Consider the following 23,999-nt stretch of genomic DNA (forward strand, 5'->3'; position numbering starts at 1 on the left):
AGGGGCAGACTTGATGCGTCTCACGATGTCCCGCCATCTCTTCCTGCTCGAGGCCATTCTACTGCACTCATTTAGGGGACCTCCCACTGCAGTTTTAATTTGGTCGGTCCACCGCATTGGTGGCCTCCCGCGCGGTCTTGTACCATCAACGCTTCCCTGTACAACGAGGCGTTATATGGACCGGCCATCTCGCCGCGAAACGTGTCCGAAGAAATCCACCATTCGAGACTGTACTATAGCAAATAGGCGGGTAGGTACCAATTTTTGTAATGAAATACGTACTTAACACATGATTCCACGATGAAGGAATAGCATCGTGTAATAAAAATCAAACCCGCAAAATTATAATTTGCGTAATTACTGGTGGTAGGATGTCTTGTGAGTACGCACGGGCAAGTACCACCACCCTGTCTACTTCTGCCGTGAAGCAGTAATGGAATTTACATTGTAGATGTCTATGGGCTCCGGTAACCACTTAACACCAGGTGGGCCGTGAGCTCGACCATTTATCTATGCAACAAAAAAAACAATTACAAAAAGATATAAAAAAAGTGTGGTGTCGTGGGACACCGGATAGGAACGAAGTTCCTTATTATATAAATATTATTAATTTTAAGTTCTATTCGTTATTATGATTTTTTTATTGATAAAAAAAATACTTTACAAAGTTATCAACTTTATTTTATTTAGAATGATTTATAAAAAATATATAATATTAATATACCAAGAAACAGCTATTTATATGAATAATAATAAAAATAAGGAGAAAGAGAAAGGTATTATACACTAGTCGCTTGTGTATGCGACTGTCGCGCCTGCGCACGTCTCATTTAACGGTTTTATTCCACGCACTTTTTTCCACGGATTTTTTCTTACGGTTTTACTATCACATTTTTTTCAGTTCGGTCGCGCAGCAAAATCCCTATCCCCTCCAAGCCTGCCGTAAGGAACTTCGTTCCAAAAACATTAACGCGAAAATCGGACCAGAACAGACGTTCTTTTAATCTTTGTTAATCAAGCCTTGTTCTTGTTAAATCCAAAAAGGATACACAGAATTTTAGATTCAGAGTATTGGCTTCTAGATAAGTCACGGCTCTGTTAAAAATAAGCTTCTGATTTCGAAAACAGTTGTAAAGTCTGTCTGGATTTACAACCGTATATTTCTGTCCGTTTGCGAATTGTCATGTGAACGCTTTTGGCTATAAATTATATTCAAAGCACGTATGATAACATGGCGTCTATCGTTCGCATTCGTCCATATACTTAATATCAGTCGATGCTCTTTTGAATGCTCAGGCGTCGTTCTGACGTCACATTAGTTCGGGACTGCAACGCCAGACGGTGTTATTCAGGATTTCGAGTCTGCCTCGTACACACTGTTGTTTGACGGGAATAAAAAATCTAAGCTAATTTATTTTAATTGTGGCATTGTGGTGTTGTACCATAATATATAGTATAACAGTAAAAGTACTTATACTAATTCTGTTGCTTTTATCGGAATTTCAAGTAAGTTAATTCGTTATTCCTAAGTATTCTTAATGTTCGTTGTTGTGTTCAAACATGGCGGTAACGCTGTTCCGAATAAAGATAATTTTTTTGGCGTGACTTCTAATGAATTATCTTAAGGTTGCACTAAATAACATTTAACTGTTTAACCACAACGACTATTCACTAACAGCTCGGTACATTATCAATAAAAAACTATTATCTACGAGACTACGACCATAAAAAGTACTACTATTTGCATTTCGTCAGTATCAACGCGACGTATCAGATGTATATCGACGCTTGAAAGGCAAACATGACTAAGCGACAAAAGTAGGTAAAATGAGTTAGATACACCATTGGAATCGTCTGATTTTTCTGCGTCGTCTAGTATAGGTTTCATCACTCTGTGACGTGTTTTATGTCGCTTAGATATGGTGTGATTTTCATAAAAATGCAGAGTTTTTTCCTACCAAACGACAAAAAAAAAGTTATTTTAGAGACATCCTGCAGTTAGGACATTTTAATATTAAAGTATTATTTACTTAGTCAGTTATTCATGTTTTTAAATTTTCATTTTTTTGTATTTATTTATTTTTACTTGTTATGAAATTTTTCTTTGAAACCACTTAGTAGATTGTACCTATACAAAGTAGTCGTAATTGGTACAGCTATACAATTTAACCTGAAACAAAATGGAATAATATTGAATCTTAGATAGTTTTACTTGTTTAACATAATATCCCTTTCCATCCGTAAATATTTTTACATGACAACATTTCTAATAACTACGTCGCCTAGATAATTTTACTTGATTAATTTCAATGGTTACTTTTGGCGCTTAGTTAAGTTTACCCGTAAACAAAATATATATATTTTTTGTCGCTAAGGAACTGCGCGAGTTTAAATATGTCGCGTGGGTATGCACAACTAGTCGCGTACCACGTTTTAACGGGCTGGTAAAAGGTGACATTCGTGAGCTGGGCGTCGCTTAGTAAAGTCGTTTGTCACATTATTTTGCATTTTGTTCCCATGAGGGAGATGTGAACCACGAAATAAGACCAAAGAAATGACTATAGATTCCGTAAAAAGATTTATCAACAGTTTACAAAGTCGTCGTGGCCTAAAGGATAAAGCGTCCGGTGCATTCGTATGTAGCGATGCAACGGTGTTCGAATCCCGCAGGCGGGTACCAATTTTTGAAATGAAATACGTACTTAACAAATGTTCACGATTGACTTCCCCGGTCATCGTTCTCGTCGAACCCATCGCTCGCGACGAAGGGTTCGGCGAGTAAATTAAGCCACAGACACAGCTCACTGAGTTTCTCGCCGGATCTTCTCAGTGGGTCGCGTTTCCGATCCGGTGGTAGATTCTGCGAAGCACTGCTCTTGCTAGGGCCAGTGTTAGCAATATCGTCAGGTTTGAGTCCCGTGAGCTCACCTACTAGTTAATGTTACGCTGATACATCTTGTGAGTCTGCACGGGTAGGTACCATCACCCTGCCTATTTCTGCCGTGAAGCAGTAATGGATTTCAGTTTGAAGGGTGGGGCAGCCGTTGTAACTATGCTGAAAACTTAGAACTCATATCTCAAGGTGGGTGCTGGCATTTACGTTGTAGATGTCTATGGGCTCCGACATTGCACGATATGGAAGATTGTGATTGATTAACAAAAAATAACAAGATCTCATGTCGCATATCTATCGTATGCCTTTGGAGACTGATTATATTACAATAGTGTTGTTATGTTTGGTTATGTTCAATAGCAGAATACAATTTATTATTGTTTTTGTTGTTGATTTACTCTGAAAACTAGAGCGTTTATGAGTTTTAATAATTTTCTATTATTTTTAAGACTGATGAGGCAATAACTAGATTTTGGTATTATATTGGAATACACTACAATGTGTTATGGTTTATTTATTTAATATTGGCAAAATATTGTATAAAATATAATAGTAATAGCGTGATTTTGTTACAAAAAAATATATCCCTATTGTTTCTTACAATAAATGTTTATTCATAAACGTCTCGCTCTTTTGGTTTCGCTCTTTTGCATGATTTACCATAGTAATTTATTACATTTTAGTTCAATTCTTTACACTTTCTACATGCATAAAATAATGGAATAGTATTTAGATACATTTACTCGATTTGTTGTGAGCTATGGGATCACTTTAGTCCAATATACCCAAAACGAAACTGTAAGCTGTGCGAATTTGTCTAACTTTACATGTTACTGAAAATCTTTCAACGATAGCTCATATTGTTTTACATGTTACTCCAAATCTTTCAATTCTGGCTTAGATAATTTTACTTGTGACGAGAAAACTTTTATATAAAATTCAGATAATTTTACCTGTTTATCAAATTATGGACAATATATATAAGCGACAATAACTGCTATATACACAAATGATAGGCAATAACCTTTAAGTATATTCGATGGGCAAAAAAAAACTATTTCTAGGTCTATTAAAATAATTTCAATCCTACAGTTAGATTTGTTAAAATAATTTTTTTTTCAGATATTTCGACTTTAAATTGCTCTACTGTAAAGTTCACGCATTGTCGCTTAGTCATGTTTGCCTTTCAAGCGTCGATATGTAGACTCATTGAATATATTACAAGTGTTTAAAAAAAAAGAAGAAAATATTTCGATGTAGTACTAAAACGAAAAAAAAACTTCAAAATAACCCGTTGTTTTTTTTTTTATTACTAGATGAGTGGACGGGCTCACAGCCCACCTGGTGTTAAGTGGTTACTGGAGCCCATAGACATTTACTACGTAAATGCACCACCCACCTTGAGGTATAAGTTCTAAGGTCTCAAGTATAGTTACAACGGCTGCCCCACCCTTCAAACCGAAACGCATTACTGCTTCACGGCAGAAATAGGCAGGGTGGTGGTACCCACCCGCGCGGACTCACAAGAGGTCCTACCACCAGTAATTACGCAAATTATAATGTTGCGGGTTTCATTTTTATTACACGATGTTATTCCTTCACCGTGGAAGTCAATCGTGAACATTTGTTGAGTACGTATTTCATTAGAAAAATTGGTACCCGCCTGAGATTCGAACACCGGTGCATCGCTCAACATGAATGCACCGGACGTCTTATCCGTTAGGCCACGACGAGTTCTAATTTATTACATTGTACTTACACTTTATATGATACTCGTTTAAAAGCTTATCGGGAGATTTAGCTATCAATTTCTCAGACGTCCGTGACAACGAACACCGCAAGGTTCGTTCGGAACGATGAAAATAATATAATGATTACAAATTAATACGTGAAGCAAAAACTTTGTATCCATTTTTACGAAAATTGCGCGGACGGAGGAGTATGAAATTTTGCACACTTATAGAGAATATAGAGAAGAAGTGCACAATGCTAATATTTTTTTTAAATAATGCATAAATGATACATTAAATCAATAAAGAAAACATTACACACACTACATACAATGTATTTGACGCACACACGCATGCATACTATTTATTGTCAAACTTTTGTTCTTGGCGTCTGTTGTCAAATTGAGAATAGATTAAATATTGTTGTTAATATTTTTACAGTGTAGTCTTAGCGAAATTTGTGATTATAGAAGTATAAAATACAATCATAATAGTGTACAAACTTACAATTCCAATTAATTATAGTCGAATTTCGACTACTGCGGGACCTCCAGTGATTACAAAAACGCAAGATTAAACCGTAAAAATTAATTTTAATTACGTCTACGACTTGAGAATACCGAAGAACATTCTAGATTTACCATTACATCTCATGTTGTATTCTTGTCGTTTCTTTTCATTTACAATTAAATTCATTATTGCATTGCATTTTATTTAGTACTTATCTAGTCCTTTGTCTTAGTCTAGTATTTCGAACTAGAAATGCTCTGCTTTTACTTTGAAAGTTTATTTTATTTTGGGGTGAATTTTCAAAAAATCCTTTCTTGGTGTAAGCTCTAGCATAAAAGTATCAACAGCAAAAATCTCAAACTTATTGCGTCAGCGGCTGTGGCTCTGCGTTGATTAAAATCAAGTAATTGTGTATGCAAGGTTTGACAGATGTATACTTTAGTTGTTTACTTCGGTAAAACTGAGCTAATCCATTTAACAACCATATGTGTTTATATTACCGGAATGAGTTGCGTAAGCTGGTCTTTTAAAGAGCCGTTAAGGAACCGATAATTTGTTTCTGTTTTGCTGACGCACCACATACCCGGACGGTGGGTTATAGTATTAGAGGATTAAGAAAGGCTGGTTTGAAAAAAAAAAACAATTTCGAATAAGTTATCGAAGCAAAAATCGAACGGCGCTAAAATTCGCTATACGTGGTTTTTATTTATAGAACCAGTCTTAATACTTACGGAATGCTAAGAAGTTTAATGTAAACAAATTGTTGAACTGGTACATGTGGGAAATTTCAATTTTATACTCGGGGCGGTCTCTTTAACTCCACTGCATGATTTTATTTTTACTCTGAATTCGAAAACCAGATGGAGTGTGGCAGCGAAATTCACATATGCCGAGTCTTGTACTTTCTGAGTTCCTACTCAGAGAAGATCGGTTGCTTGGTTGGAGCAAGGAGGTTGCTTGTAAGGGTTTGATTCCCGCAATACCACCCTTGCAGGGAATATCCAGCGCATTAACCTCCGAGCCCAAAAAAATATTGCCCATGGCATCAGAAACATTTAAGTTCGGACAAATATGTCAAATGGGCAGATGTAACTTGGAATTTTTATGTTTTCAGATAATCTCAACCCAACTGGGATGTCTTTGAAGAATAGGTTAATTGCATGTCTGCAAAAACTGAAGGAATACGATTACACTGACGTAGACAAGGCAAGAGCTAGTGACGCGAAGGCCGAGAATGCCCTCAACTTAATATACCAGACTGCTTTAAAGAAAACAACTTTTACACCAGAAGAGAAGAAAATTGTAGGTTCTCTTTTATTTGATGCCATCACACCGATACAAAGCAACATAGAAGGAACGCTCTGCGAATACAGAACTAGATTAGATACCTCTGTGCTTATGAAAAGATCTGCAATACAATTCTTGATTGACGAATACGGGAAGTTTCCAGTTGAGAATTCTATCTTGGCTACAAAGTTAGAGGAAGCCGGCATAGCAGAGAGCGTTGAAATACTCAATGAAATTATAAATAGGTACTGTGATATGAGCGATTCTGACGAGGGCTCCAGCGACAGAGAATCGGCGGGATCCCAAGAAGTACCAAGGTCGCACATCTGGTGGACTGCGTGATAAATCAGCTTGCAACTATACAGGCAGAGTTGACGTATCAATTATCTTGCTAACGACATTATTCATAAAGAGTTGACATAGGTAACTAAATCGATATAATACAAAATGAATTTCATATCGAACGTACTGGATTCGATTCCGGTTGTAGGCCACGTAAAAGGAGTTGTACATTATGCCGTTGGAGATACAGAAGGAGGCAACAATTCTATGTATCAATCTACAAGGACATCGGCGGTCCTAGCAGGAGGAGCAGTTGGATGCCTCGCAGGACCGGCAGGAGCTGCATTGGGAGGCGTATACGGAGGCATGATTACAGACGGCTTGGTTTCTGCGGCTAAGAACGAGCCTGTAGGTATTTTTGAGTCAAGTGCAAATATAGGTAGAGACATTGCTTCAGGCAAAAATCCAATGGCTTCTGTGGGTTCCGCAAGTTTCAAAATCGCCATGGACGGTATAGGTGGCTTTGGCATGGGAGGAGTTTCTAGCGTTGCCAGTAAAGTCCCGGCGAAGGCCGTCGCAAAAACCATAGAAGGCACTGTAAAAAAAGCTGCTGCAACTATTGGGGAGGAGATGATTGAGAAGTCAGTGCAATTAACTGCAGAAGAAATGACAAAAATTGTGGCAAAGAAAGTGTCAGAAAAAGCCGTGAAAAAAGCTGTCGAAACTGCAGCAATACAAACACAAATGCTTCTGGTGTCTGCTCACGTCGGAGTAAATGCTAGTGAAAAAACCAAAGCTGAAATGCGTGCTGAAGAAGAACGTAAACAACAGAAACAAAAAGAAGAAGAACGTAAACAACAGAAACAAAAAGAAGAAGAAAAAAAGGCGCGTGAAAAGCGCGATAAAAAAAACACTGGATCGTGGCAACCGCCACGCGAGAACAGAAACAATAAAGAGTCCAATGTTGATAATGAAGAGTCCGACGAGGAGGTATTTGAAAAGTTCATGAAATTACTTAAACAGCTCTTGAAGCTTCTCTACGGCAATAACAGCGAACCGTTCACAAGAATTTTCGAGAATTTATCACCAGGCCAAATAGCGTATTTGGTGAAAATAATCAGAAACCTTAACTCAACTGGAATTTTACAGATAGTGTTAGATTTTACATTAAAACTGTTTAAATTGTACTTTTCTAAAGATATCTCATTCACAAATATCCTGAGTATGTTAGAATTCGTCGCAACTTACATTGAAGACCAGTTGTATTTTATGACCAAAACCAAAGGTAAACCGACTCGTCAATCAGATGCCGACCGGAATGAGCGTCGAAGGAACGCCATCAGAGAACTTCAAAACAAAACGGATATAATTCAGAAAATTGCTGATCTATTCAGACATTTACAAGCGGAAATCATAGCTGAAACGAGCGCGCCTAATATAATTTCCCCCTATTTCCGTGATATATTCTCAGCTGTGTATCATTATTACAAACACAGACGCGTGCCCGTGCCAGGCCATGAGAAGCTGACAGTCAAACAATATTTCGACTTGATAAGGATGGTAATTATAAAAATGAAAGAATCACCGGAATACAAAAAAATGCAGAAGGCCAGAAATGGAACGACCCTCACTTGTGAAATGTACGTGGTCTTGTTCGGTAGGATGTTCAGAATTATTATTACTGTTCGAGATGGTGAAATTGTATTGAGTACCGCCTATGTAGTCAAGCGTATGAACTTTAATGCCAAAGAAGGCATTCTTTACATAAAATTCGGTGATGGAGATGTACAGAAGTAATAACCTCAAATTGCTTACTGGTGGTAGGACCTCATGTGAGTCCGCACGGGTAGGTACCACCGCCCTACCTATTTTTGCCATGAAGCAGTAATGCGTTTCGGTTTGAAGGGTAGGGTAGCCATAAAAAAAAAAAAAAAAAAAAAAAAAAAAAAAAAAAAAAAAAAAAAAAAAAAAAAAAAAAAAAAAAAAAAAAAAAAGGGTAGCCATTGTAACCATACACCTTAGAACTTAAATTTCAAGGTGGGTGGCGCATTTACGTTGTAGATGTCTATGGGCTCCAATAACCACCAGGTAGGATGTGAGCTTGTCCACCCATCTAAAAAAAAAAGGAAAAAAAAGTAAAAAAAAATTAAGAAAAAAGGAAAAAAAATATTGCTGTACTTAGCAGTTTTATAATCCTCATATACTTAATGTTGCTTGATTCATTTAAAGTTGTCAAAAGCATTTATTTTTAAGTTGCGTTTATTTACCTTGGTATATTTATACGTAGGTATAGTATAGTAGGTTTATAGGTACATGTAGCTAAGTATATATATTTAAGTAAGTTTGTATGTAACGAAATCTATTACGTTATTTTTGCCGACTTGAAAACGTCCGATTAACCTGAAAACACCGACTCGATCGAATTCTTCGATTACGACAAAGAGCGAATTATTCCATGGACACAGCCCACTGAGTTTCTCGCCGGGTCTTCTCAGTGGGTCGCGATTCCGATCCGGTGGTAGATTTTGCAAAACACTGCTCTCGCTAGGGCTAGTGTTAGAAATTTCCTCTGAGTTTGAGCCCGTGAGCTCCCTACCCGCCCGCGCGTATCTGTAATAGCCGATTCCAGCGAATAGGTAGGGAATAAAAAAAACAGGAGTGCAATAAAATTTTAAATTCATTAGGCGTGTTTCTTTTTACTTTTTTAAGTAGGTACATATTTAAATTCTATGTTTTATTGCTAAATAAAGCCGTGTGCACTTATCAATCTCCAGATCGTTGTCTTTCATTTATTCATTGAGCGATTGATGATATGTGATTTATTCTATACATTCATTTGGTTTGTGAGGTTACTAGAATAGGTAGGAAACTGCTTCTGCAGCTCCTACCCATATTTTTTTATTGCCCTTGTAGGCAGACGAGCATACTGCCCACCTGACGGTAAGTTATTACCGTCACCCATGGACTTCAGAAATGCCAGGGGCAGAGTCAAGCCGCTGCCTACCTTCTGGTCGTACAATTAAACATTTGTAATATAAATAGAGCTGCCATTATTTCAATACATCTAAACTATTTGGGAACTATAGATATTGATGGTGGGCTAATAAATTATTGGTTTCTACGTATATAGGGGTGTTGAGAAACATTAATTCAACACCACAGCAACACCGGTAGGTAATCATCTCTCGTACGATCGATGGTGATTAGTTTATTGCGCAAATAAATACACAAAATAAGAATTAAACAATGCACCCATTCGACCTTCAAACGACCCGTTCGCAGGCAAAACAAAATGGCGTCACATATTGTCGAAGAAATTGATGAACAAGTTTTATTTGTGATTATTATTTTTTACTATGGCGAAACGAAAACAGAGACAGAATTAATAATTGTAGGTATTTTTGGAACATTATGTTTTTTTTATTGACTAATATTAACTGGTTTTTCGGAGCCCATAGTCGATCATCTTCAGACTTCTAGTACCTAAAATGTCTCACGAATTATTATCACGTATCATTGATTACGCGGTAGAGATTAATAGCACTATTCCTGCATAGGTAGATGGAATTGCGTTTCACCTATTGCAAGCTCTAAATACTAAACATCTCGGTTCCCATCTATGCCAAATAGAAAAGATGAATGAGCTCAAGGCACGTGAAATTTGAAACTGATATTGTGTTCTACGAGACAAGGTCGAAAGATATAATAATATTATTATATCGCTTCGTTTTATACAACAGTTTTTTTTTAATCGAAAGGAGAATTTACACACAGTAACTAGAGTTTTTTTTTTATTTTTATTGCTTTGATGTGTGGACGAGCTCACAGCCCACCTGGTGTTAAGTGGTTACTGGAGCCCATAGACATCTACAACGTAAATGCGCCACCCACCTTGAGATATAAGTTGTAAGGTCTCAGTATAGTTACAACGGCTGCCCCACCCTTCAAACCGAAACGCATTACTGCTTCACGGCAGAAATAGACAGGGCGGTGGTACCTACCCGCGCGGACTCACAACAGGTCCTACCACCAGTAATTACGCAAATTATAATTTTGCGGGTTTCACTTTTATTACACGATGTTATTCCTTCACCGTGGAAGTCAATCGTGAACATTTGTCGAGTACGTATTTCATTAGAAAAATTGGTACCCGCCTGCGGGATTCGAACACTGGTGCATCGCGCTCAACGCGAATGCACCGGACGTCTTATCCGTTAGACCACGACGACTTCAAAATTAATGTTAATGTTCCCCTGAAATATTCAGATACATTATTAACAGTAAACCTTAACAGAAGCGCTACAGTCCCATCGGGGATTAGCTTGAACTAGATGTAAGGAGCAACATCAGGTATATGGGACTAGTTGAACAAGTGTCCATCTGTAAATAGCAAATTATTGCTGGAAGCCTCGCCGAAATAGCACTAGTTTAGGAAGTGGAAATGATATGAATATAGCAGTTTTTAACAGAGTGAAGGTGCTGGATTGAATCGATGTGTGGTAGTTTATGGCGCCGTTTTTAAATTGCTTCCACTTGCGACTATTCTTCTTCTTCTTCTTCTTCGCCGCTTTCTTCATTGCTGAAGGTTGTGTCCCTGAAACTTAACCGTGGCCTGTCTCGTGAGCTGTTTCCATCTCGTCCGGTCCTCAGCTTCTCGAATGGCGGTTGCGACTGGCAGCCCAGTTAGGGCGGTTATTTGATCACACCAACGGCTAGGTAATCGGCCGCAGGGTCTCTTTCCTTCTACTTTGCCCGTCACAATCACTTTGTCCAAGTTAGCTGACTTTTGGCGGGCAATATGACCGAAGTAGCTGAGGATCCTCTGGTAACAGATTGTTGAGAGCCTGATTCGGATGCGAAGCTGATCAAGGATAGATTTATTCATCCTCTTGGCCGTCCACGGAATTCGGAGCATTCGTCTCCAGCACCACATTTCAAATGCGTTTATTTTCTTGCGCACGGATGCCCTAATTGTCCAGGACTCTGCCCCGTAGAGAAAGATTGAGAAAACTAAGGTTCGGACGAGTCTCATGTTCGTGATGTTAGAGATTTGGGGTTTTGCCATATGATTATGCCATACGATGAACTCGCTAACGAATTCTAGATCTGATAGATTTCCAGTTCTAGAGAGTTGACTGGTCCTGTCCACTATCATGACCTTTGTTTTGGACTTATTAACGGAAAGCCCCACCAAACCACTCTCATACTCTACTCTATGGAATAGGTCAGCAAGTTCCTTCTCAGATGACGCGAAAAGCGTGGTATCGTCCGCATATCTCAGATAGCTAATTTTCATGCCACCGACTGAGATGCCCCCCTCCCACTCCTCTAAGCTTCCTCATTATATATTCTCCATACACATTGAAAATAATAGGAGAAAGTATGCACCCCCGTCGCACACCTTTTTCCGGCTTAAAAGGTCCCGAGATGACGTCATTCACTCTAACCATATACACATCATTCCGGTAAAGGCTAGCGATCAATGATACTAGATGTTGAGGTACGCCCATTTAATTACCTCCCTTTCAGCGGACACTTTTTAATACTTTGACATGGTGCTCCATACTGTTACCTTCCATGGCTTGGACAAGCTATTCAGCTTTAAAGAGCGTTTATCGTGAGGTCACCCTAACAGATACTTCATTTCAATTTATTTATACTAATTGTGAGATAAAGCAATTACCAAAGGTTTTTTTTTATTGCTCTTGTAGGCAGACGAGCGCACAGCCCACATGATGGTGAGTGTTATTAGTATTGGAATTTAACAAAACGGTCGCGACCATTACTTATAAAATTTTCTCAGGTAGCAACACCAGTATTTATCCGCATTCTGACTCGCCACAAATGACATCCGCCATGTGAAGTGGACATGACCACTCATATTAATATGTATATACTCGTACATAGGTATCTGATGTGTGCATACATAATCACAAAACGAACAGTGCCAGAATCGTATAAAAAACTAATGTTCATTTATAAATTCTGTTGTTTGTAAAAAAATATAACAACGATACCGTGAACAAACTTTCTCGATGTGTTTGAATTGTTTGGTCACTGAAGCAATGCGTGCGTTAGAATATGCTCTATCGCGGTAAGTACCTACTCAAGAGTACTTGAGAAAGCTTTGCGGGAGAGTAATGTAAAAGAAGAATAGAAAATGCTTCTCTAGGCAGGAAGCCAGGATCGCTTATCAGGAAATAAGCAGGGTGGTGGTACCTACCCGTGCGGACTCACATGAGGTCCTACCACCGGTAAACTCACAAGAGAGCCTACCACCAGTCGACCAGAGTCTACCAGAGGTCGACCGAAGAAGACATGGATGAAGTGTGTGAATGACGGTATGAGAGAGAGCGGAGTGAGTGTTGAGATAACAGCTGATAGAAGAGAATGGAAGAGAAAAATTACCTGTGCAGACCCCACCTAATGGGATAAGGTGAAGAAAAAGAAGAAGAAGATTATCATTTAAGATTCTTCATCCGTCGCAGTACGTGAACGACGGTTCGGTGTTCCGACGGTGTAATAGAGTGCTGACACCGTCTTAAATTGGTATCTATGTTAAGTCTGTTGTTTCAAAAAAAGGTCGTAAGTCTATAAGTAGCGCCTTTGGTCGGTAGCGGCTTGGCCGTTACCCTGGCATTGCCGACGACGATGACCGACGGTGACCACTCATCTACAGAAGAACCGTATGCTTCATCCATCAACGTCTATCTGATGAATAAGGTGGTTGCTCTAGGGCTATTAGTTGAATTTTTGGTAAAATTTCGTTCACAACGATAGTATTGCAAAAGCGCACTACGGGATCCGAACACCGTTGCATCGCTACATACGAATGCACAATGTCTTATCCTTTAGGCCACGACTACTTCAAAACTACTACTTGTGAGTCCGCGCGGGTGGGTACCACCACCCTGCCTATTTCTGCCGTGAAGCAGTAATGCGTTTCGGCTTGAAGGGTGGGGCAGCCGTTGTAACTATACTTAAGACCTTAGAACTTGTATCTCAAGGTGGGTGGCGCATTTACGTTGTGGATGTCTATGGGCTCCAGTAACCACTTAACACCAGATGGGCTGTGAGCTCGTCCACCCATCTAAGCAATAAAAAAAAAATAAAAAATAAAAACTCGTAGCATGTCCTTAGAGGCTCTTTCTTATACGATTGAGTTTTTGTAGAAAATTCAGCACCATTGTGACTAGGTATAACTAATTTATGTGTATTATCTAGGAGCCGACCGACATTATATTTTATATCGGAGTGATTATTTCTATTGGTACATACCGACTCATGTAACACAGAAAGTTTGGCGCCTATCTATCTGAAACTTGGATTTTCAGTCACTATTTTTTTCATATGTGCGACGTTAACATTCTAAATCTCCCGCGAGGAGCGCTAGTGTAGATTCGGCACTACAATGAAATTTACAGAATGCCAATTTGAAAACTCACACCAAATTCACGTGCGAGTTTGTTAAACAACGCTTACAGAATCGCACGGCTGACGTTGGTAGCCTAGCAGAGCGAGGCAAACCTTCCATCTCGACCGATTTTGAACGCTTTATATATGTCATAAGCACTTATTATTGATCGAAGCATAAGCACGTATTTTTGATAAATTCGATCCACCGTAAGCATTCTGTAACATTTTCAGTGACTCCGAACACGAAATTACATTGACCATGCAAAATTTAAGACAATCACTTAGTTTGATGTTTTGGCCATCATTAAATTCACAATACACACTAGTTATCTAAAACAGCGTTGTATTTAATTAAATTAAAAGATGCAACTCAAACTCCGCGCCAAAATGGAAAACAGTTGTAACAACCTAACGAAAACAAGAAAAAAAAATCAAAAAAAGTTTCGAACCATAAACAAATCCAGATAAAAAAAAAAGATGACTGAATGTATCGTTCATAATGTCAGAGACCACATAACGTCGTGTCAGATGCCGGTCATTTAGGAGCAATTAATTACGTGCGATTTCATTACATCCCATTGTCGAACCGGATACACTTTCGTAGTACCTGGGAATCAAGATTTTATGTTCATTGTTACATGATGTAATTACCATTTGTTCCGGTATCCAGGGGCGCCATTTTAAATGTCTGTTATATTAATTTTAAAAGCGTCATGTAATCGTGCCGTTTAGTTTTGTTTTTGTTGGTCATCCAAAATCATGATTTTTTTGTTATTGCCCAAGCACGCAAATTGCTCGAGCATACGGCCCACCTGATGGTAAGCGGTTACCGTCGCTCATGGACTTCGGCCATGCCAGGGGCAGAGCCAAGCCGCTGCCTACCGCTAAAGTGGTGGTGATGGTGCCTTTGAAGTTTTCCTGGTATGTGCGCGATATGAGCACATACAGGTACATTTCTACTGCCGTCATCCCTTCTCGCTCGAAGAGTGGAATAGTCACTGTTCAATATAACATAACTTCGACCTCATATCTCAAGGTGGGTGAAGAGATTCACATCTATGTACTCCGGTAAATGCAGGTTGTGGGCATAACATAGCATAACATGGAGTAGAGTAGCCAGAGAGAGATCAGAATGGAGTAGGTTAGAGGAGGCCTCTGCCAACTGGCAAACGGACATACAGAGAGTAAACAAGCACCAAATACACCATTTTTAATTTTCTAAAATACTTATATATACATATATCAGTATAAGTGCAGTAATATAAGAAACTTAATTTGTATATCTGTTATCCGAATAAAGGGCTCTATTATTATTATTATTATTATAAATGCTAGGTGGACCATGCTAGCCGGTCCACACACCGCGAGCCAATAAAAGACGACGAAGACATTAATATTTTAGTAAATGACTAAGAATTCTAAAACGAAATAATATAGTTTGATACAAATCGTTTTTTCATTTAAATTATAAATTATGTTAACGCCTACGAAATTATAAGGAGCAATGTTGAAATTTTTATTTACGTTTACCTACACCATTCACACTTAAAAAAATAGCCGTAACAAACTAACTTGTGCGCAACGTAAAAATTAAGAAAAAACCTGTATAAAGAAAATACAAGCTCAAGATCGATTTGGAAGTTTTATTCAAGAAACCCAAGCATCCAACAAGTAGGAATTTTAATATTACTAGTGGTCCCCCGGTAGTCGAAATTCGACTATAATTAATTGAAATTATAAGTTTGTGCATTATTACGATTGTATTGTCAAAGACTATTATACTTCTATAATGACAGATTTCGCGAAGACTACCTACACTTTAGACCAATATAGACAAACCATATTTAATCTATTCAATAAAGACAAACCATATTTAATCTATTCAATAAAGACAAACCATATTTGAGTGACTTTTTGGCGGGAACGCGAGGAGTGAAGTTGTGTGATTTGTTTTATTTTGTCTATTTAGTGTTTCTTCGGGTTTAAATGTGTAATAATGGTGGTTTATTAACCGTTTAATATCTGTGAAAGTGCACAAATGTGGGAAAATGAAACAAAGCCGCTGGACGTAACTTCTCGGGATCCTCCAAAAAGTCCACTGAAAAATCTTAGTAAATGACCACCATTTTACTGAGATTAGATTTCATCTCATATCATCTCATTTAATTTCATCCTAGTTGATTAATGTCTCAAATTAATCATTTTCATTTCATTTCACTCCATAATATCATTTTTCATAAAACTAAGAATATAGATTAAAATAAGACATGACTTAAAGGTCTCAGTTACCAGGTCATAAAATCTCTTAAATTAATTAACCATATTTGAGTCGTTTATTATCAAAGGTGGCAATCTGTGCATTTGGACAAAAAAATGTCATTGATGACTTTTTGGCGGGAACGCGAGGAGTGAAGTTGTGTGATTTGTTTTATTTTGTCTATTTAGTGTTTCTTCAGGTTTAAATGTGTAATAATGGTGGTTTATTAACTGTTTAATATCTGTGAAAGTGCACAAATGTGGGAAAATGAAACAAAGCTGCTGGACGTAACTTCTCGGGTTCCTCCAAAAAGTCCACTGAAAAAATCTCAGTAAATGACCACCATTTTACTGCGATTATATTTCATCCCATATCATCTCATTTCATTAAATTTCATCCCAGTTGATTAATGTCTTAAATTAATCATCTTCATTTCATTTCACTCTATATTATCATTTTTCATAAAATTAAGAATATAAAGTAAAATAAGACATGACTTAAAGGTCTTAGTTACCAGGTCATAAAATCTCTTAAAAAAAAAAATGTCATTGATATGTCAATACAGATTGATTTGAATCATAGAGTTACTATTCTAACTGGAGTGCTTACTTCGTTTGACATAATAACTAAAAATATACTTTATCTCTATGGCTTAAAGTTTATTTTTAAATAGCAAAAGATGTAAGGAAAAACGGTCTGAAAAGAGAATGATTATTAAGTGGTGGTGTCCCTCTCGCACATTTTACAAACAAAAAGCAGTGTTGCTAGCTTAGGGGATTTTCCGTAAAATCTCGGAATTTGGACCCCCGTCTTAGTTATCAAAAATGGCTTTTAGTGGTTAGTGGATTTTTTAGTAGCTTGGGCGTTGTTGAAAATTATCGAAAAGGTTAAAATCAATCCACTTTACAGGATTTTAAACATTTTATGACAATAATATATCTAAATACATATTATTTAAACGATGTGACTTAAACTTAACTAGAAAATGTTGCGACAATTTAGAATTTCCATCAACGTCAATAATTAAATTGGTTCAAAATAAACGTACAAAGTTATGGTGAAATTAGTTTCTGATGATGACAATTTATTAAAATAAATTATATAAGAAGTATTGATTATATGATATATATTGATTTTTAATAGAACATCATGTATTAATAAAGCTCATTAACAAAAAAATTATTGTTCTATATTAATAAGAACTCTGTTTAATGGAAAATGTAATGGTAGGTACGTAGATTTCTGATGGTTTTCATGTTGAATTTGGTGGGAAGCCAGATTAATTGTTGGCATCACCGAAAAAGAGCTATGAATGGATTAAAAGAAAAATGGCGTCTATTTACGTTTGTAGTGCGAAGTTAAAATGGCACTGATACAGCTTGTGGCTTGTTTTTTTTCGAAAATCGTGAAAGTTTCCGTGTAATCATGGTGAACACTTTTAATGTAAGTGGTTTTAAGCGAGAATCCTCTCCAGTTTGTGGAATATCCTTCCATATGTCAGATTCATTGATAAATTTTTACTAGTGTGAGCATATATTTTTAAAATGTGAGATATTTTTTCTCATTATAATATTTAATACCATTTGTCTTGTAAATTGTACTTAATCTATGTCATATACTAAATTTGAAAAAACAATCGTGAAAACTATAATTTTGCAATGTATTTTTTATATTATAAGAGCCATCACGTAGTATTTTTTGAACTTTTTTTATTGTATTGAATAGCGTCGCACGCAAGCATGTATATCATTTGCCTGACGTTAAGCCAACGAGGAGGATCTTCTAGTAAATATGACGTTGGAATTTCTGGAAAATGTTCTATATAAAGGTCAAACAAGAAGAATCAAGTACTCAAACGCAAGAAATAAAAAATACCCCGAGAAAAGCAAAATTACGACAAGATGTTAAGGTATTGAAACAAAAACTTAAAAGCCGCGAAATAGTGATTGTAAATATAAAGTCGATTTTAGATTTATTAAAGAAAAATGGCGATTTTTAATTGAATTGAAATTTAAATTGCGAAATTTTAATGATACTCATGGTCCACTTAGATATTGATTAAAATAAATTATGTATTTCGTTGAAAAAAAAGAATTTACTTAAAATAGAGGAAATGTTATATTATAAGACTACAGAAAATTAACTGAACTTAATAATAATAATATAACCAATATTTTGTAAATAGACATCAAGTACTATGTGTATTGTGTTATGTGTATTGACTTGTCATTTAAGAGTTATTTAATTGTCTACATATAACAAATAAATGAATTTCAGTTCATTTCATTTTATTACCCATTGTGTTTTATTTCCTAAAATGTAACTAGTAGACTTAATATACACGTGTCATGAAAATAGCACAGAAGTAAAAATACAAGCAATTTTAAATCAATTGAAGATGTGAATGTAGGAAAAGAGCACCCGATACGCGCAGACCATGTGTGTTGCAATGTCTCACTTAGTGTGTCAAATATTAATTTGCACGGCCCACTTAGCCAGTACATTAAAGTAGGAATTGCGTAATTAAGTTCAGTATTCGGACGTTAAACATGAGTTTGAGGAAGTTTAAGTAATAGAACTGAGGTAATGATGTTTGTAATAAAACTCAGTGCTAGATTTTCGACAACGCAGCAACTTCCAAAAAAAACCGTCGAAAAAAAGTCACCATGACGACGAAGCAATGTTTAGAATTGAATTTACATAAATAAAACGTTGCAAGCACGTGTTTTGTATTTACATAGGGTTACACAGAATTACTTAAGGTAAATTCAAAACTGATGCATGTGTATAATTGTGTCCTATAAATACATTTTATATGGTCACCACATTAGACAAGGACACCGCGACCAAAAAGTATTCTCTTTCGAGACCGATTTCTCGGCATTAGACAGCACTCCAGTTGTAGGTACTTATTAACTCCATGATTTGAATATAATCGTCTGCTTCAAAGAATACGGTTCAAAACCTGCATTAAATAAAGGTTAATAGTTAACCTGTTATTTATCTAAGATGTCGTTCCGAAGAGTTTTGTGACTGCCAATGGAATACAAAGTCAATAATTCGTTTTTCTGATTTACCAATAATTGTCCAAAAGTCAGATTGCCGGCTTTGATAATAGTCGACTAATTTAATCTATTCTCAATTTGACCACAGACTTTAAGCAATAAGAAAAGTTTGACAATAAACAAACAGTATGCATGCGTGTGTGTGTGTCAAATACATGGTAGTGTGAGTAATGTTTTTTTTATTGTTTTAATATATTATTAAAGCATAATTTAAAAAAATATTAGCACTATGCACTCCTTCTCTATATTCTCTATAAGTGTGGGAAATTTCATACTCCTCCGTCCGCACAATTTTCGTAAAAAGGGGTACAAACTTTTTGCTTCACGTATTAATATATAGACAGTATGTGAGCGTGAACAAAGAGAACTGGTGTATTTTTTCATGGAATTGTGCATAAACGATTTACGATTGTTCAATGTTCGCGTTAGATAGCGGTTATTCGGTGCGGCCAACCACGTAAACGGTACATAGCACCGGCGCAATCATTCATGCGAAATTCTAAGGAACTAGAGGTCCCGCAGTAGTCGAAATTCGACTATAATTAATTGGAGTTGTAAGTTTGTACACTATTATGATTGTATTTTATACTTCTATAATAACAAATTTCGCCAAGACTACACTATAAAAAATATTAAACAAAGACAAACAATATTCAACCTCAATTTGACAACACACGTAAACAGGGGGGTGCAACTCCCATACAAAGGAAAATAACATACAACTAGCGTCATCTTACTCCTGTGGCGACGTCATTTTTGTAACGTTTTGGCCTTAATGAACTAATAAACTCACTAGATGGCAGATACGAGTTCTGACTCAATAAAAAATGTTAGCGTACTTTGAAGCAGTGCTTCCACTTTTAGGGAATTCTCCCTTTTTTAGGGAAAAATAGCTGATATTTTGGATGATAAAGAAAATTTGAAAAATACCAGGATTTAGGATATTTCGGGGTAAAAAGCAAAGCCTATACTAGTAACTGTTGTGAATTTTAAAATAAACGATAATTAAAGTAAAACAATGAACATTTTATTTTATGGAGAGAATGACATTAAGTCAAGTTGACAAGTAAAAGAATAAAACAGAGTTGTGTATAAAAACTATAAAGAAGGTTTGATTCAACAGTAACCCTCTAGTAAAGTAAATCATAGATTAAGCCACTGCTTTTTTCTTAGGGATTCCCCAGAATCCCAATAAGTATAATCCGCCAAATTTTTATTTACCTATTTTCGTTGATGTCACCAGAACTTACTTGTATTGTAATATACAGGTACTTTATGTACCATGAAAGATTATCATGGTAATTTCATTTACGAAAACCTTGTAATTGTCATTTCACTTTTGCTAGCAGTTCCTTCTTCAAAGACTGAGGTGGAAAGATTATTCAGTGTTCTCAAATGTAAAAACTGACAAAAGAAACAGGCTTTCTAATGAAACCCTGAACGGCTTGCTTCATAGAAAGTTCCCAACTTTGCCAACAAACAATTGCTCAATTTTAGAACCGAACAGTGTTAGGTTGCGTGCAGCAAAAGAATATAAAAGCAATGCGTCGACTTCCTTGAAAATTCTAATCCTATAGATCTATGATCTTCTGGGGGCGTTTATATTAAATATTTACATTAAATAATATACTGTGGTTTATTTTCTGTATTTTATTTATGCTTTCTATATAAAGGATTTATGAAAGTTGTTTAGGAAATTTTAGGGATAAATTCAAAAGAAACTAGGGTAAAACGTGGTAAAAAAAACGTAAGTGGAAACACTGCTTTGAAGTTTTCAAAATTCCAGGGACGTAAAACAATCTAAAAAAAAAAAAAGTTTTCAAAATGTCGTAACGCTTTAATTTTTTAAATTGTTTTTTTTTGGTCTTGGTGTGAGTTATTTTACGTTGTAGTATTAATTTAGAGCAACTTTTAGCTTTATGAGAATATTAGACGATTAGACATTGAGAAACTCTGTTTTGAATTCTCTTTAGACATAACTTGGCTCCAATACTTTTTTCTTCGTTAGCGTTTCGTAAGCCTGTGTAACTATTTTCATTTCTTACAGAAAGTTTATTATTAAAAATCAGCATGCCTCGAAGATCGAAAATGAAATGCTATTTCGGATGCCTTGATAACGGTGAGTTTACACTATTTTCCCGGTATATTATTTGCTAACAGAATTATTATTCATAATATAATTAAATGAATTAGCACCAACTAATGGTCCTTCCTATTTCTGCTGCCTAGCTATCATATATGTTAAGTTTTGATCAAAACAGTCTGTATTAAGTCTCGTACTATCACACACACACCTCAGATAATAAAATTGTCTCGAGTGGGTGGAAGTATTTATGTTTTGCAACTCAGCGTATTATATTTTTATTGTCAAGTGGGCCCGAACTAGTTTTTTGGAATGATCAATCAGTCATGCTTTCCTGTTTAAATAAAATACAGCACAATTGATCTCACATCCAAAGTTAGATTATGGCATTCACGTTTTGTTTCCTGGTGTTTGATAACCAAGTTACACCAAGTGGCCTGTGACCACGTTCATCCTTCTACCCAATATAAAATAATGTTTTTATTTTTGTAGACAAAGGTTTGATTATGACAAAATTTTATGGAAAAATTATAAGGAGCACTAAAATGTCTGAAACATGAAAAGATTGATGCACTATATTTGAACCAGAACGTGTTATGTAATATATTAATTTGTAAGTATGATTACATTAACACAAAATTTTTCATGGTCGTATTTTTTCAATATTTGTTACATACTTAAGATACGTTGTTTGTCCGTTTCAGAAGAGAAACTGATTCAGCAAGGAACGTGAACTCTCAAGGATCTTAATTTTTTTTAAATATGTTTATAATTTATAAATTAATAATTGAAATAGTTCATAAGAACTAGATTGATGCCAATTTTGTTTTAAAATAGGTTGTTTAGTTCTTATAGTTATAGTATTACGTTTGAATAGTTGTAATTAGTAAGTTAGTAATATATGAAAATACTGATATAAATTTTTGTAAATAACCTTTTGTACATTCTACGAGAAGATGATTTTAATTAATGATCAAAAGTCAGCGGTCTTCAAAAGCATTATTTGCAATTATTTAGATTAACTGTGGAATATATTTGCTAAGTTGTGTTTTCTGTATGAGCAGATATAAATGAAAATGCCCAAACATGATTATGTTTCTTACATTTTCATTATGTGAAATCAATATGCTTGTGATTGAGTATATTAATAATTTATTAAAACTTAAGTGATAGACAGCAACCCCTATGGCACTGCTGAAGTTTATAAGCACTGGTGACCACTTATCATGAGCCGGGTTGCGTGCTCGTCTGCTGTTGAGTGCACTAAAAATTTTCGAAACCCTTTCTATTATTTAGATGTAATATTAATGTACATTTAATTTGGATTAAAAGATAAATTTACATTTTATGTTTGGATGTGTATGTTTATAATTCATTTGCATGTAACGAACATCAGTTTCTTTTGTAACAAAATGCAAACTAATGGTTTGTAATGAATGTAATTAACTTTAAGATGATTTTCTTTCAATCTGCTGTTTGTTTCATCTAGTATTACCAAAGCTAAAGCATCAGAAATGTCAGAATAGAAATAATTTAGATAGGGAATAAAAGTATAACTATTGTAATCATGTCTAAGATTACTATAAGCGTCATTAAGTACAAACTATCAATATTTAAGAGTACTTTAAATCATCATTACATTTTTTAAACATTTTTTGTTTTTTTTTGTTTTTCAAATCATGCAACAAAACGTTTGTGCAGAACAAAATGTCACATGTTATGAACCTGATTGTGGGTTAATCGTTTCTTAAATTTCTAAATGTTTATAAGAATGCTAAGAATAATTTAGTATTCACTTTAGTGTGTGTATTATCTCTACAATGCTAGTTTAAATGGCAATTATTGTATGACGAAGCATAGGTAGTGTTTATAGATGTAATATTTTCATACAAGGTCATGATCTGTCACGATCAACTTTAAGCAAGAACTGCTATCGTTAAGAAACAAATTTATTAAATTTAATTCAAATTGTCTACTATGTTTGTAATGGAAAGCTGACATGGTTATATTTCGCACAAATGACTTAATTGACATTGAATGATTTGATTATCTAGACTTAATTAACTTTTAGATAACTTTCGATTTAATGTTAATAAGTACGCTAGTAGGATTAATCTAGAGGAGTTATTGTTATTCGAAATTTTATACAATTGTACGTTCATACAATCTTTTAACAGAAAATTATTTGTAATATAGGGAAATTAAATAGCTTACAGAGAATTACAGCTTTTTATTTTAAAAAAATGTTTTCTCTCTGTATGAAAAGGTCTTATCGATTAGAATGCTGAACACAATCAAACGTTCTTTAATATTTCATAAGTACTACCGGGAATTTCAGCGATTCTAAACGATAAGATTTTTTCATAAAGAGAGTTAATTATAAAAAATATTAAAATTACTAAAAAAGCTACCTGGTGGGGGGTAGGGAGACTAATAATCGACAGCAGCGACGTCTGCTGTCCTGGGCTCTAACTAA

The 23,999-nt window shown here is 35.7% G+C and overlaps 2 protein-coding genes and 1 long non-coding RNA gene across 5 annotated transcripts in view; 2 read left to right on the forward strand and 1 right to left on the reverse strand.

Annotated features, from left to right (window-relative positions):
- Nucleotides 1–23,999, reverse strand: part of LOC110386546 (ras-related protein Rab-23) — a 75,467-nt gene that overhangs the window by 35,907 nt on the left and 15,561 nt on the right. The gene's annotated exons all lie outside the window — the stretch shown is intronic.
- LOC134200642 (uncharacterized) lies at nucleotides 666–9,477 on the forward strand. The gene is made up of 2 exons (XM_062673901.1): nucleotides 666–1,506; nucleotides 6,248–9,477. Exon 2 carries the CDS (start codon nucleotides 6,868–6,870, stop codon nucleotides 8,497–8,499), a length of 1,632 nt encoding a protein of 543 aa, XP_062529885.1. The 5' UTR covers nucleotides 666–1,506; nucleotides 6,248–6,867; the 3' UTR covers nucleotides 8,500–9,477.
- Nucleotides 15,844–23,743, forward strand: LOC134200647 (uncharacterized). Of its 2 annotated transcripts, XR_009975652.1 has the most exons (4): nucleotides 15,844–21,311; nucleotides 21,488–21,559; nucleotides 22,016–22,136; nucleotides 22,228–23,743. It is a non-coding gene; the product is annotated as an uncharacterized LOC134200647 (long non-coding RNA). The 2 variants fall into 2 exon arrangements; XR_009975651.1 differs by having other exon boundaries at nucleotides 15,845–21,559.

The sequence above is a fragment of the Bombyx mori genome, chromosome 19 (genome assembly GCF_030269925.1).
Source record: "Bombyx mori chromosome 19, ASM3026992v2".
NCBI lineage: Eukaryota > Metazoa > Arthropoda > Insecta > Lepidoptera > Bombycidae > Bombyx > Bombyx mori.